Source organism: Mustela putorius, unplaced genomic scaffold, assembly GCF_011764305.1.
Source record: "Mustela putorius furo isolate JIRA1106 unplaced genomic scaffold, ASM1176430v1.1 tig00003853_pilon_pilon_pilon, whole genome shotgun sequence".
NCBI lineage: Eukaryota > Metazoa > Chordata > Mammalia > Carnivora > Mustelidae > Mustela > Mustela putorius.
The window spans coordinates 23,917,441-23,928,730 of record NW_025422005.1 but is presented as its reverse complement, the minus strand read 5'-3'; the positions used below and the strand labels follow the sequence as shown (position 1 = coordinate 23,928,730).

The 11,290-nt window shown below is 56.0% G+C and overlaps 2 protein-coding genes across 4 annotated transcripts; one reads left to right on the top strand and one right to left on the bottom strand.

Moving 5' to 3' along the window:
• Positions 1-834: 834 nt before the first annotated feature.
• FAM167B (family with sequence similarity 167 member B) lies at positions 835-3,288 on the bottom strand. Of its 2 annotated transcripts, none has more exons than XM_045064119.1 (2): positions 1,907-3,288; positions 835-1,325 (listed from the first exon to the last, which is right to left on the bottom strand). In XM_045064119.1, the coding sequence occupies exons 1-2, from the start codon at positions 2,165-2,167 to the stop codon at positions 1,029-1,031; spliced, it is 558 nt and encodes a 185-aa protein (XP_044920054.1). In that variant the 5' UTR covers positions 2,168-3,288; the 3' UTR covers positions 835-1,028. The 2 variants fall into 2 exon arrangements, with proteins under 2 accessions (XP_044920054.1, XP_004740976.1); XM_004740919.3 differs by having other exon boundaries at positions 835-1,259; positions 1,907-3,274.
• Positions 3,289-4,163: 875 nt separating this feature from the next.
• LOC101683011 (myotubularin-related protein 9-like) lies at positions 4,164-11,221 on the top strand. 2 transcript variants are annotated; one of them, XM_045064115.1, is made up of 10 exons: positions 4,164-4,656; positions 4,834-4,942; positions 5,180-5,305; positions 5,420-5,593; positions 6,108-6,334; positions 7,731-7,892; positions 8,053-8,194; positions 8,265-8,485; positions 10,686-10,837; positions 10,920-11,221. In XM_045064115.1, exons 1-10 carry the CDS (start codon positions 4,226-4,228, stop codon positions 11,042-11,044), a joined length of 1,869 nt encoding a protein of 622 aa, XP_044920050.1. In that variant the 5' UTR covers positions 4,164-4,225; the 3' UTR covers positions 11,045-11,221. The 2 variants fall into 2 exon arrangements, with proteins under 2 accessions (XP_044920050.1, XP_012901964.1); XM_013046510.2 differs by lacking the exons at positions 8,265-8,485; positions 10,686-10,837 and having other exon boundaries at positions 4,166-4,656.
• The last annotated feature ends 69 nt before the right edge of the window (positions 11,222-11,290 follow it).

Genomic DNA, 11,290 nt, shown 5'->3' with positions numbered 1-11,290 from the left:
TTTGAGTGTCGTCTTATTTAAGACATCCCCAACTACTGTGGAGTAGAAGTAGCATTGCAGCATTTTCAGTTGAGAGGTAAACAAACAGCTTCAGGCTTAAGGGGCCTTCTCAAGGTCTGGTGGAAATGCGTAATGGAGAGGTGCCTGGGTGGCTCAGTGAACCTAGCTGCCTTCAGCTCGGGTCGTGATCCCAGCGTCCTGGGATCGAACCCCACAGCCAGCTCCCTGCTCAGAGGGCATCTGCTTCTCCCTTGGCCTCTCCCCCGCTCATGCTTTCTCTCTCTCTCTCTCTCTCTCTCTGACTCTCAAATAAGAAAAAAGAAAAGAAATGCACAGTGGAGCTGGTTTGGAACCCCGGTTTCCGGGTCCTGCATTCTTCAGCTGCCCGTGGACCTGTCACCTTCCGTAGGGGTTATTCAGGACTTCAAGTTCTTTATTTTATTTATTTTTTTAAAGATTTTATTGATTTATTTGACAGAGATCACAAGTAGGCAGAGAGGCAGACAGACAGAGAGAAGGAAGCAGGCTCCCTGCTGAGCAGAGAACCCAATATGGGGCTTGATCCCAGAACCCTGGGATCATGACCTGAGCCAAAGGCAGAGGCTTTAACCCATTGAGCCACCCAGGCACCCCATGGGACTTCAAGTTCTTGCCCAGTTCTGAACTTGCTAAGAGAGGGAGACAGAGCTGGAGCTGGGATAGAGATGGGATCCATCTGTTCGCCTCTGCCCCCAGCCCAGGCCTTCTCTCCTGTAGTGGAAGCCCTGGCCCCAGCTACAGACAACAAACACACACAGTGACCTTGGGCCGAGTAAATGACTGTGGAGACCTTGATGGGAAGCACAGAGGGCCTTTATTGAAGAGCCTGGGGGTGCATGAGCTTCTCCCCTTCCTCCAAACACCCCTCCCCAAGATAGGGCAGCAGGGGTGACAGGATGCTCCCAAAAGAGTGACAGCCCCTCAACCCTCCCACCACCCCTTGCCAGGTGCTAGGGCCTTTGAGGTCTCAGGAGGCCCGCAGGTGCCCCTCAGCAGAGGGTGAAGCGCCGGGCACTGATGTTCATGCGCGTGAGGCCGAGGTGCCGCAGCGGCGGGGCCAAGGCGAGGCCGGCCCCCGGCTCCAGCTCCAGCTCCAGCTCCGCCTCGTCCAGCAGCTCTCGGTGCAGGTGACAGGCTTGGTCCACCTTCAGCCGGTGCAGCTGGGCCCGCAGCCTAAGCAGCTGCCCCGCCAGCTGCTGGTCCTGAGCCCGCATCTCCCGCTGCGGCCGAGAGGGGGCGTGAGACCGCTGTACCGGTCCACAGCTGCTCGCGTCAGTCTTCCCTTCCTGTCAACACCCTGGGTCTTTGCACAGGCTGTGTCCTCCCCACCCGCTCTCGCCCCAGCTTGATCCCTCCCCGTCGGTCAGATCCTTCTCTAAAACTAAGGGGCGATTGTTACACAAATATAGGTGCCTGGGGGCCTCACCCCAGGTCGACTAAACTGCAGTCTCTAATTTAGAGGCTAGACATCTTTTTGTTGGCACATATGGGGTTAAGAGCCACCTGCATAATGCTGGCCTCCTCAGCTTCTGCCTACTGTGTGGTCAGTGCCTCATTTTGTCCTTCACTGCGTCTTGGAGGTATAGCAATTCTCAGGGTAGGGGAGACCATGCCCCCCCAAAGGGCAGGGATCTGTCCCCGCAGCCTACAGAGCCAGCTACAGGAGTAGTCGGCAGTAGGTAGATTGGAAGGAACCCTGCTTCAGCAAGTCTCCCTGAATAAATGACTGGACAAGTCCTTTCATGGCTCCTTAGCTTGCAGAGCCACAGGAGTGGGGCGGTTGCTGGAGGTGAGGTCTGTCCTTGTCCCTTCCCCACGCCCACGATTCCTGGGTCCCAATGATGACTGCCCACCCAACCCGACTCACCAGCTCCCGTCGGAGCCACTCAAGGGCAGAATCCATTGAGTCGAAGCCGCAGAGGGCACCAGGACCCCCCAGCCCAGGTCTGGTTTGGGCCCTGCGCCACGCCTGGCTCTGGACCCGGGCCGTCCACTCCAGGTATGAGGGCCGCCGCGTCTGCAGCCGCAGCTTGGCCGTCAGAGCCTTGACAGAGTCCAGGCTCTCTTCCTCCTCGTCCTCTTCAGTTTCTTCACCTACTGCCTGGAATTTCACTGGCCCCAGGGACATGCTGGGCTTGGGGTGAGTGACGGGGCAAGGCTACAGCTCTGGGAAAGGCTGGCAGTATGGCTGGGGGGGGGGTGGCGGGAGCTGAGGGGGACACAACTGTGCCAGGGAGTATGTGATGGGGACTGTCCAAGGTGGGTCAGGGAAGCCGAGTGTGTCAGGGTGGGTGAAGAGAGAGGTATATGAGGCTGACTGTGCAAGGGCTGGGATTTTCCTGGCCTGTTAACCCGGGAGCCACGTGATGCCATCCGGATGGGGGCAGGAGGAGTCCTGCTTCTCCTGCCCCTTGGTTGAATTTTATTGTCTTTGCCCAAAAGGAGACACCCAGTTCCCAGAAAGGAAGTTGCTCCAGGATGAGAAAGGCATCATCTACACTAGAGTCTTGGCCTTCTTCCCAAGACCCAAGTTAAGCGGGGGTGGGGAGTGGATAGAAGTTTGATGAGCTGCCCCCTCTGTCCTCATGACATTTGGACAAGTCACTGACTCTCTGTTGGGACAGATCAGTGATCTCGAGCTGTACTCTAAGGACCTTAGGTTCCCTTGGAAATCCCTCAAGGACTGTGTGTGGGTTAAAGGCAGAGCTGTAGATGGGCTCCTAGACCCTCCCTCTCCCTGCCCTTCCCAGGGCTTCAACCAGAGCTCTTCCCTTTTTTAAACTTTGTATTGAAATATAACAGATACACAGAAAACTTCGCACATCATAAATAATGACATGCCTTGTTGAATTCCCCCGAACTAAGCCCACTTGCTTACCCAGCACCCAGATGGAACAACGGAACATTCCTGGCTTCCAGGAGGTGCCCCTGGCCTGTCACTGCTCTCCCAATCTCTGACAGCAGTGATTAGTTTTGCCTTTTTGTGTACTTTCCAATGGTTCTCAAACTTTAGTGTGCATGGGCATCTCCTGAAAATGTATTTAAGGCAATACATGGGGGTGGGGCTGATAATTTGCATTTCTAACGAATTCCCATCCCAGCTGGTCTGGAATTTTACAATTAGTACTCCTTTATGTGTGGCTACTTTCACAGCTCATTCCAATTTTATGTTTGTGTTATGGGTATCCACCTATGATTTCTTTTCTTTGTGTGTGTGTGTGTGTGTGTGTGTGTGTTTTAAAAGAAGGGCTTTGGGGCGCCTGGGTGGCTCAATGGGTTAAGCCGCTGCCTTCGGCTCAGGTCATGATCTCAGGGTCCTGGGATTGAGTCCCGCATTGGGCTCTCTGCTCAGCAGGGAGTCTGCTTCCTCCTCTCCTCTCTCTGCCTGCCTCTCTGCCTACTTGTGATCTCTCTCTGTCAAATAAATAAATAAATAATCTTTAAAAAACAAATAAATAAATAAATAAAAGAAGGGCTTTGCATACATGCATGTGCACACACACGCAAGCAAGCCTGCAACCTAGTGGACCAAACAGCCCTTTGAAAGCAGGTGTCGGTCTTATTCTTCTTAGTAATCACTGCTTAACACAGTGTAGGCATCAGTATTTAAGGAATGAAAGATGGATGCATGGATGCATAGATGGATGGATGGATGGGTCCTCCAGTAAATCCTTTCACCTCTTGTGGTTTACCAGCTTAGGTGTGTCTCTTGCCAGCCTGAAAATCCTAATGAACAGAACCTTCCTCAGCCATCCTTGGGTCCCCTCACCAAATACTGGGCCCAGCTCCGTGTGTGGGCAATTCATATTTGATTGAAGGGTGGAGTGGTAGAAGACGGGGCTTTGGAGGGCAGGACTAAGCCAGAAGCAGCCCCCATAGAGGGCGCCCTCAGGCAGGGACTTCCAGCTGTGGTGGGGGAGGGGCGCCAGCCACACAGCTGCTTGCATTTAAGGTGGACTAAGGGATTTCCCCCACCCAGTCTCCGCGGTAGGGGGAGGAAGCAGACAGTTCCCAGTTTCACGCCCACCCTTTCCACCCTTTCCACCAGGGTACAAAAGAAGAAATGGTAATATTTCTTTCTTAAGTCAGCGAGAGTGAAGGCACCTAAAAAAAAATGTTGAGTGCCACCTGAGACCAAAGCACGAGATAAAGAGCCTTAAGCAAGATCATTCTCCCCATTTCACAGATGGATGAAATTGAGTTTTCCTCAACAGGGTCTGGCTGGGGTTCTCGCTCAGAGGTGCTGGCAGTAGGATGGGGAAATTCCTGTGAAACTGTTCGATCGCTTCTTCCAAGGGGCCTTCTTAACAGCTGTCCTGCCGGCGTCTCCAGCTGCCCCGCCAGTTCCTGTCCCTTTCCCAGCGCGCGCTCGCCCCGCCTGACGCTCCTGGAGTCCGTCCTTCTGCCGGGCCCCAGGCCCACCACAGGCGGAATGGAGTTCTTGGAACTGATCCGCACCGGCCGGGCCCAAGTCAAGCTGCTGCGAGGTCCGGAGGCGCCCCCACTGCGTGGCACGCTATGCGTCACCGGCCACCACCTGCTGCTGTCGCCAGGGCCTCAGGGGACTTCAGACCTGTGGCTTCTGCTGTTGCGTAGTGTAGACTCCATCGAGAAGCGGTGAGACGTGGCGGGGGCGTCCCCGTAGTTGCGAAGCTCGAAGCTCTGCAGAGGAGGGGGAAGGGCAAGCGCAGTTTGAACTGGTGCCCCCTTGCATTACGTCCAATCCTGATAAACTCGTTTCTCCTCCCCTCGTGGGGGGCGGGGGATTCTAAGCCGAAGCCCGTCCATCCCCAGGGTCTCCGGTGACTCCGGCACCATCACGCTGCGCTGTAAGGACCTGCGAGTGTTGCAGCTGGACATAGAGGGCGTGGAAGCCACGCTGGACATCGCCCGTTCCATCGAGGTGCGCCAACGGTGCTCCTGAAGCCCTTAAGCGATCCCTATTTCGTAATGACGGGAGTAAACGGGCTCCTGCGCGAGGAAACTCAGCATCCGGTGTTATCCTGGCACACAGCAAACAGCGAGGGATGCAGGGTGGTCTGGAGTACGCGCAGAGGAGGGAGCTGCGGAGGGGAGGGGCTGGGAGGGCGCGCGCGAGACGATTCCGACTTTGCCCAGATCCTCCGACTTCCTCCCCCAGGCGCTGTCGTCCTTGGAATCGGTCATCACTTCCTTTCCGTTCTTCTACCGTCCCAGGGGCTTGAGATTGGGCGACGCCTGGCACTTCCACCCACCCGAACGCTACTACAAGCGAGTAGCTCGCGAGGTGGGTGCGGTCGTGGGGGCCAGCGGTTGAGCGAGCGCCACACCTGGAAGGGGCGTGAGGTCCGGGCGCTCACGGAGTGCCCTAACCCGGCCTTCCCCTCTGCCTGTACCGCAGACCAACGCCTGGAGGCTGAGCGAGGTGAACGAGGACTTCAGCTTGTGCCCCAGTTACCCCCGCGCCGTGATCGTGCCTCGCGCTGTGGACGACGATGCCCTGGCGCGCTGTGCCCGCTTCCGCCAGGGAGGCCGCTTCCCTGTGCTCAGCTACCACCACGCTCCCAGCGGAACCGTGAGCCCGCCCCTCCCCAGAGTCCGCCACTAGGAACAACTGCGGCCCTTCTTGGCCCTTTTCTGCACCGGCCGGGCCAGTTCGCCGCGCGCCTGCAGACCAGGCTCCTGCCCTTTGTGGCCGCGCTCCATCCATCCTCAGCCCCAACGGGCCCCGCCCCCTCCGTTCCGCCCGCCCTCCCCGGACTCAGACCCCGCCCCTCTCCCCGGCAGAGGAGTTTCGCCAATCTGGGCCCCGCCCCCGGCCGTTCGGGTCCCTGGAAGCTAGTCGGGTCTTTGTCAACCCTGGACCTGCCCAAGGTCTACTCTTAGGGTCCCTTTCCCCTTCGGCTACACCCCACCCAAGCCCGGGCCCGCACCTTGTGAGTTCCGCCACTAGGGGACCCTGCCCTCCAGCCCGCCCCTGCCAGCTCGAGACCCTCCTTAGTGTGTAGACCTTCCCTAGGGGCTCCCTGAGGGAAGTCCCCCGCCGGGGCGGGTGTCTATGGCTTCTGGAGTGGGGTGCCCATCCGCAGGTGCTGCTACGTTCCAGCCAGCCCCTGACTGGTCCCCAGAAAAGGCGCTGCGCTGAGGACGAGGAGCTGCTGCGAGCCGTGCTGGCGGGAGCTCGCCCTGGAGCCCCGGGCTTCATCCTGGACACGCGCTCCGCTCAGGCCGCCAAACAGGCCGGTGTGACTGTGGGTGGCACCGAGGCCAAAGCCGCCTATCCTGGCTGGAAACGGCTGCACCGGCCCCTGGAGAAGTGAGAGGTCTTTCAGTCCTCTACTGGGCGCTCTCCTACCGGACTCTTCAGGGATACGTGTGTGTAGGGGGGGGTGAGGAGGCAGGAGGAGTAGGGGGGATGTCTTCCAGGAACCTTGGGGACTGTTAGGCATTTCTGGGTAGCTGTCCTGTCCGGTAAGCATCCCCACTTGCACACCCCCCACTGACAGAGCTAATTCCTCTCTAGGCACCCGAACTCTGCCTGGAAAGAAAAAGTATCTCTTTATATTAAACTGATACTTGTCTTTGTCTTCCAGGAACAGCCTCACCACACACACACACACACACACACACACACCCCTCAGCTCTGCATGGGTCCCAGCCCTCCCCTGCAGCTCTACCTGCACAGCCTTGTCTATCTAGGCGATGGTAGTACCAAGAGCAGGTCCTCAGGGAGTTTCTGTGCTTTGAGGAGAGTGGAATACAAAACTGTTTATTCCTTTATTCAACCAACATTGACTGAGCCGGGAGGCGGAGACCGTGGGCAGCCCAGACCTGGTTGCGGGATCATCAGTACGAGGGCAGTTAGGGTTCGGTGTGACAAAGCTGGTGCCCCTCTCCTGTGTGTAGGGAGTGCAAAAAAAGTTTCCCTGAGAACTGGAGGCCTTAGCTGACACCTGGAAGAGGAAGAAGGGCCAGAGAGCAGGACATTCCAGGTGGAAGGAACGGCCAGTGCACAGGAGCTGAGGATCGAGTCATTTGCCCTGTTCGGGGAGCTGCAGGCACTTCAGAATGGTGGATGTATAGGGTGTGGGGTAGAGGCAGAGAGAGCTGGGGCTAAAGGGGAATAGGGACCAGAGCAAAGGTCTTGAATGCCATGATTATGAGCTTAGACTTTATCCTAAAGGTGGGGGTGGGAGGGGGTGCATGGCAGGCTTTTACACAAGGCTGGAAAAATCTCCATGAGGTTTTGGGGCAGGAGGTCACATTGGTGATCTTGAGCTGAGCAGTTCCTGGGAAGCAGGAAGAGGGACCAGAATTCTAAGAGGGTTGTGTTTCTATTGTCGGACTGGGACTCCCCAGGGACTACCGTGTTGCTCCTATCAGACTGGGCTACAACAGTACTGGGATGCGTCCATCAGAATGGGGGTTTCTCAGGGCATTGTTTCCCAGGAGGGTTGTGTGACCACTCCCCAGGTACCCCCCAACAGACCAGGTCTCCCCCAAGGGGTCTGGGGTCTTCTCCATCAGATCGGGGAGTCCTCCAAGATACAGACTCATTTCCATGAGATTAGGTGGGTTCCCCAAAGGGTCCTGTGTCCCTCTTGTCAGATGGGTTCCTCTTTGTCTGCCTTGTTGGTCTGGAGCACTTGCTCCCGGGCTGTGCTCACTAAAGTTTGGTTGGGGATGGAATGACCAGATTCCCATTTGTACAGGGGACGGCCCCTACAGGAGAGTTTCGTGCGGCTGGTGGAAGCCTGTGGGGACCTAGAGAAGAGCATGGACGGCTGGCTCAGTCAACTAGAGGCCTGCTGCTGGCTGGCACATGTGAAAGAGGCCCTGAGCACCGCCTGCCTAGCAGCCTGGGGCATGGAGAGGTAAGCCCCCTGCTACAAGGCAGAGAACAGGGCAGACAGCAAGGCCCTCAACCCCTGGGCACAGTAAGCATGGACAACCTGGAAATGGGTCCATTTGACTCCTGGCCCGGCCACCCCAGGCTGGGAAGGACTGGCCATTGTTAACAGCCCTGGCCCATAGGGAAGAGGCCTGCATCCTGGTGCACGGGGCTGAAGGCATGGACAACACCCTGCTGGTGACTTCGCTGGCCCAGATCATCCTGGACCCCTTGAGCCGGACCATGACTGGATTCCAGGAGCTGGTGGAACGCGAGTGGATCCAGGTAAGTGACCGCTCAGCCCCAGCCCTGCCCCTTCATCCAGAGACCCTGCTTCCTTGTGCCCCCCCCCCAGGCCGGCCACCCCTTCCAGCTGCGCTGTGCCCACTCGGCCTTCTCCCATGCCCAACCCAAGCATGAGGCACCCACCTTCCTCCTCTTCCTGGACTGCGTGTGGCAGCTGGGCCGCCAGTTCCCGCTGTCGCTGGAGTTTGGGGAGGGGCTGTTGTTGGCCCTGTTTGAGCACGCCTATGCCTCCCCTTTTGGCACCTTCCTCTGCAGCAGCGAAAAGGAGAGGTGAGCGAAGGGGCTGTCATGGTGGGTCAGGGGCCAGGTGCAGGCCAGGCTGTGTCAGCGCTGAGGTCCCTAGAGGACATCTTTCCCTTTTGGTTGAGTTTCTCTTTGGGGAAAACTCTTGCATGTTCTCTCCTCCCCTGCCTCTAAATCTCACCCTTCCCCCTAACTTCTGCAAACCCAGATTTGAATGGGCCCAAGGCCCATTCTTCAGACCTACCCACTCTCTTCAGAGCCAAGAGCCAGTGCACCCCTAGCTTAAAAACAAGGACTGAGGGGCGCCTGGGTGGCTCCGTGGGTTAAAGCCTCTGCCTTCGGCTCGGGTCATGATCCCAGAGTCCTGGGATGGAGCCCCACGTCGGGCTCTCTGCTCAGCAGGGGAACTGCTTCCCTTCCTCTCTCTCTCTGCCTGCCTTTCTGCCTACTTGGGATCTCTGTCTTTCAAATAAATAAATAAATATCTTAAAAAATAAATAAATAAATACTTTAAAAACAAAAACAAACAAACAAAAAAACAAGGACTGAAGGGGAAAGTTACTGCCAAAGAAATCACTTCTGGGGCTCTCTACCACTTTGTAGGGTTGATTCTAGTGAAGCAAGAGTAGAGGTTGGAAATGGAATCGAATTGTTTGGGCTTAACTTCTGGCTCCCATCACTCACCTGCTGGGTGATCATGGAAAACATGTTTCCTGTCAGTAGCACGGAGTCGGAGTCTTCTAGCAGCCGGCATGGGAGTGGGGGGGACGTGTGGATTAGCCAGGTTAAAGCATGGGAAGTGTTCAGCGCAGTTTCCAGCACGGTGGGCACCCCAGCAGTAGTGGTTCTTACAATCTGGTTCACCTGTTGCATATGCTCCCAAGCCCCCAAAGCCGTCTTTCTCTCATCAATGTGATGTGAGGGAAGGGAGGGCCCAGTCCTCTCCTCACTTTTGTTGCCACCCCCACACCTACCCCGCCCCACACCCTACAAGGTTGTTTTCACTGACTCCACAACTGGGTCACCCAGCTGAGAAACCGTTATCTTTATGTACCTTCCTCTCCCATCCTCCATATATAGCCTTTCTCCTAAAACTTTCTTTTTTTGTTTTTTTAAAGATTTTATTTATTTATTTGACAGAGAGAAATCATAAGTAGATGGAGAGGCAGGCAGAGAGAGAGAGAGGGAAGCAGGCTCCCTGCTGAGCAGAGAGCCCGATACGGGCCTCGATCCCAGGACCCTGAGATCATGACCTGAGCCGAAGGCAGCGGCTTAACCCACTGAGCCACTCAGGCGCCCAGTCTCCTAAAACTTTCTTATCTTGGCCTTTCCAAATGTCAAAGGGCCCTCCTATTAACCCTACTCCAGACCCTTCTTCCCATGTCGGCTGTGGGAACAGCCGCCACACTGTTCTCTGTCACCAGTTTAAAAAATTCACTAACAGGGGCACCTGGGTGGCTCAGTGGGTTAAAGCCTCTGCCTTCGGCTCAGGTCATGATCCCAGGATCCTGGGATCGAGCCCCGCATAGGGCTCTCTGCTCAGCGGGCAGCCTGCTTCCTCCTCTCTCTCTCTCTCTCTCTCTGCCTGCCTCTCTGCCTACTTGTGATCTCTATCTGTCAAAATAAATAAATAAATAAAATCTTTAAAAAAAAAATTTTTTCACTAACAAACAGGAGAGCCCAGGCAGCTCAGTTGGTTAAGCATCTGACTCTTGATTTCGGTTCAGGTCTTGATCTTGGGGTCGTGAGATTGAGCCCCGTGTTGGGCTCCTCAGTGGGCTCCGTTCTGGACGTGAAGTCTGCTTTATTTTCTCTCCCTCTCCCTCTGTCCTCCACCCCCTGCTCACGCTTTTTCCTCTCTCAAAAAGAAAAAAAACAGAAACCCAACAATACTCACTTGGGCCCATTCCCACTTTCTTGCTCTTGGCCCTGGATTTCCACGCTTTTGGACACCTGGTGACTTTCTGCAGACAGAACCAGCCATGGGGCCCATTCTTAGTTACCTGCCCCGATGCTTCCAGGCAAAGCTAAATGGATCTCCTGAACAACTAGGACTTTGTCTTGTTCTACTTTATTCCAGTGCCCAGTGCAGGATCTGACTGGCAAGAACATTTGCAGGAAAAAGGAGAGGTTGTCACTGCCCCCAGGGTGGCAGTCACCCTAACCAGGGTCCCCAGTCCAGAATCCCAGAAGGCATAGCTTGAGTCTGGAAACTCACTCCCTACAGATGCCTGTGTGAAGTGAGGACTCGAACCCACTCCTTGTGGTCTGGGCTCAACCAGCCAAAAGTGCGACGGAAACTCCGGAACCCACTCTACATCCCCAATCCCTTGGCCATCTGGCCCTCTGTGGAGCCCCAGAGCCTGCAACTTTGGCAAGGTGACCCCCCCCCTCTCCCACCCCCTCCCCTGGGCAGCTAGCTCCTCTGCTGAGCTTCCTTATCTGTCCTCCTCCTCCTCAGGCCTGTTTCTGCGCTGGATCCGCCCGCCTGAACCTTCCCAGGTGGCTTGGGAGAAGGTGTGGCAAAGACTGGCATCTAAGGAGAAGACAGAGGATTGTGAGTCAACCTCTAAGCCCCAATCTTAATTGGTGACTCCTGGGATAGTGGCTGAGATATTCAAGACCTCTCGAGGTCCCTCAGCACCTCTGGACCTTGGATGAAGGCACCTGCTACCCAGCCTAGTCCAAAACATACCGAGACTCCAGGTTTCAAGTGTCTGTAGTGTAGGGAGGTCTAAATAATAAAGATGTCCGTGAATGGTACCAGCTTGCTGGGGTGTCACTGAGAAGGGAAAAGGATGACACAGTCCCCACAAAATTTCTGACCAGAAA

What these genes read in the sequence shown, in the direction of transcription:
- FAM167B (XM_045064119.1), bottom strand. Translation starts at nt 2,167, where the DNA reads ATGTCCCTGGGGCCAGTGAAATTCCAGGCAGTAGGTGAAGAAACTGAA. An exon ending in AGTGGCTCCGACGGGAGCTG is followed by an intron (nt 1,326 to 1,906) that starts GTGAGTCGGGTT and finishes GGGTGTTGACAG; the next exon opens with GAAGGGAAGACTGACGCGAG.
- LOC101683011 (XM_045064115.1), top strand. Translation starts at nt 4,226, where the DNA reads ATGGATGAAATTGAGTTTTCCTCAACAGGGTCTGGCTGGGGTTCTCGC. An exon ending in GTAGACTCCATCGAGAAGCG is followed by an intron (nt 4,657 to 4,833) that starts GTGAGACGTGGC and finishes GTCCATCCCCAG; the next exon opens with GGTCTCCGGTGACTCCGGCA. An exon ending in GCAGCCTGGGGCATGGAGAG is followed by an intron (nt 7,893 to 8,052) that starts GTAAGCCCCCTG and finishes CCTGGCCCATAG; the next exon opens with GGAAGAGGCCTGCATCCTGG.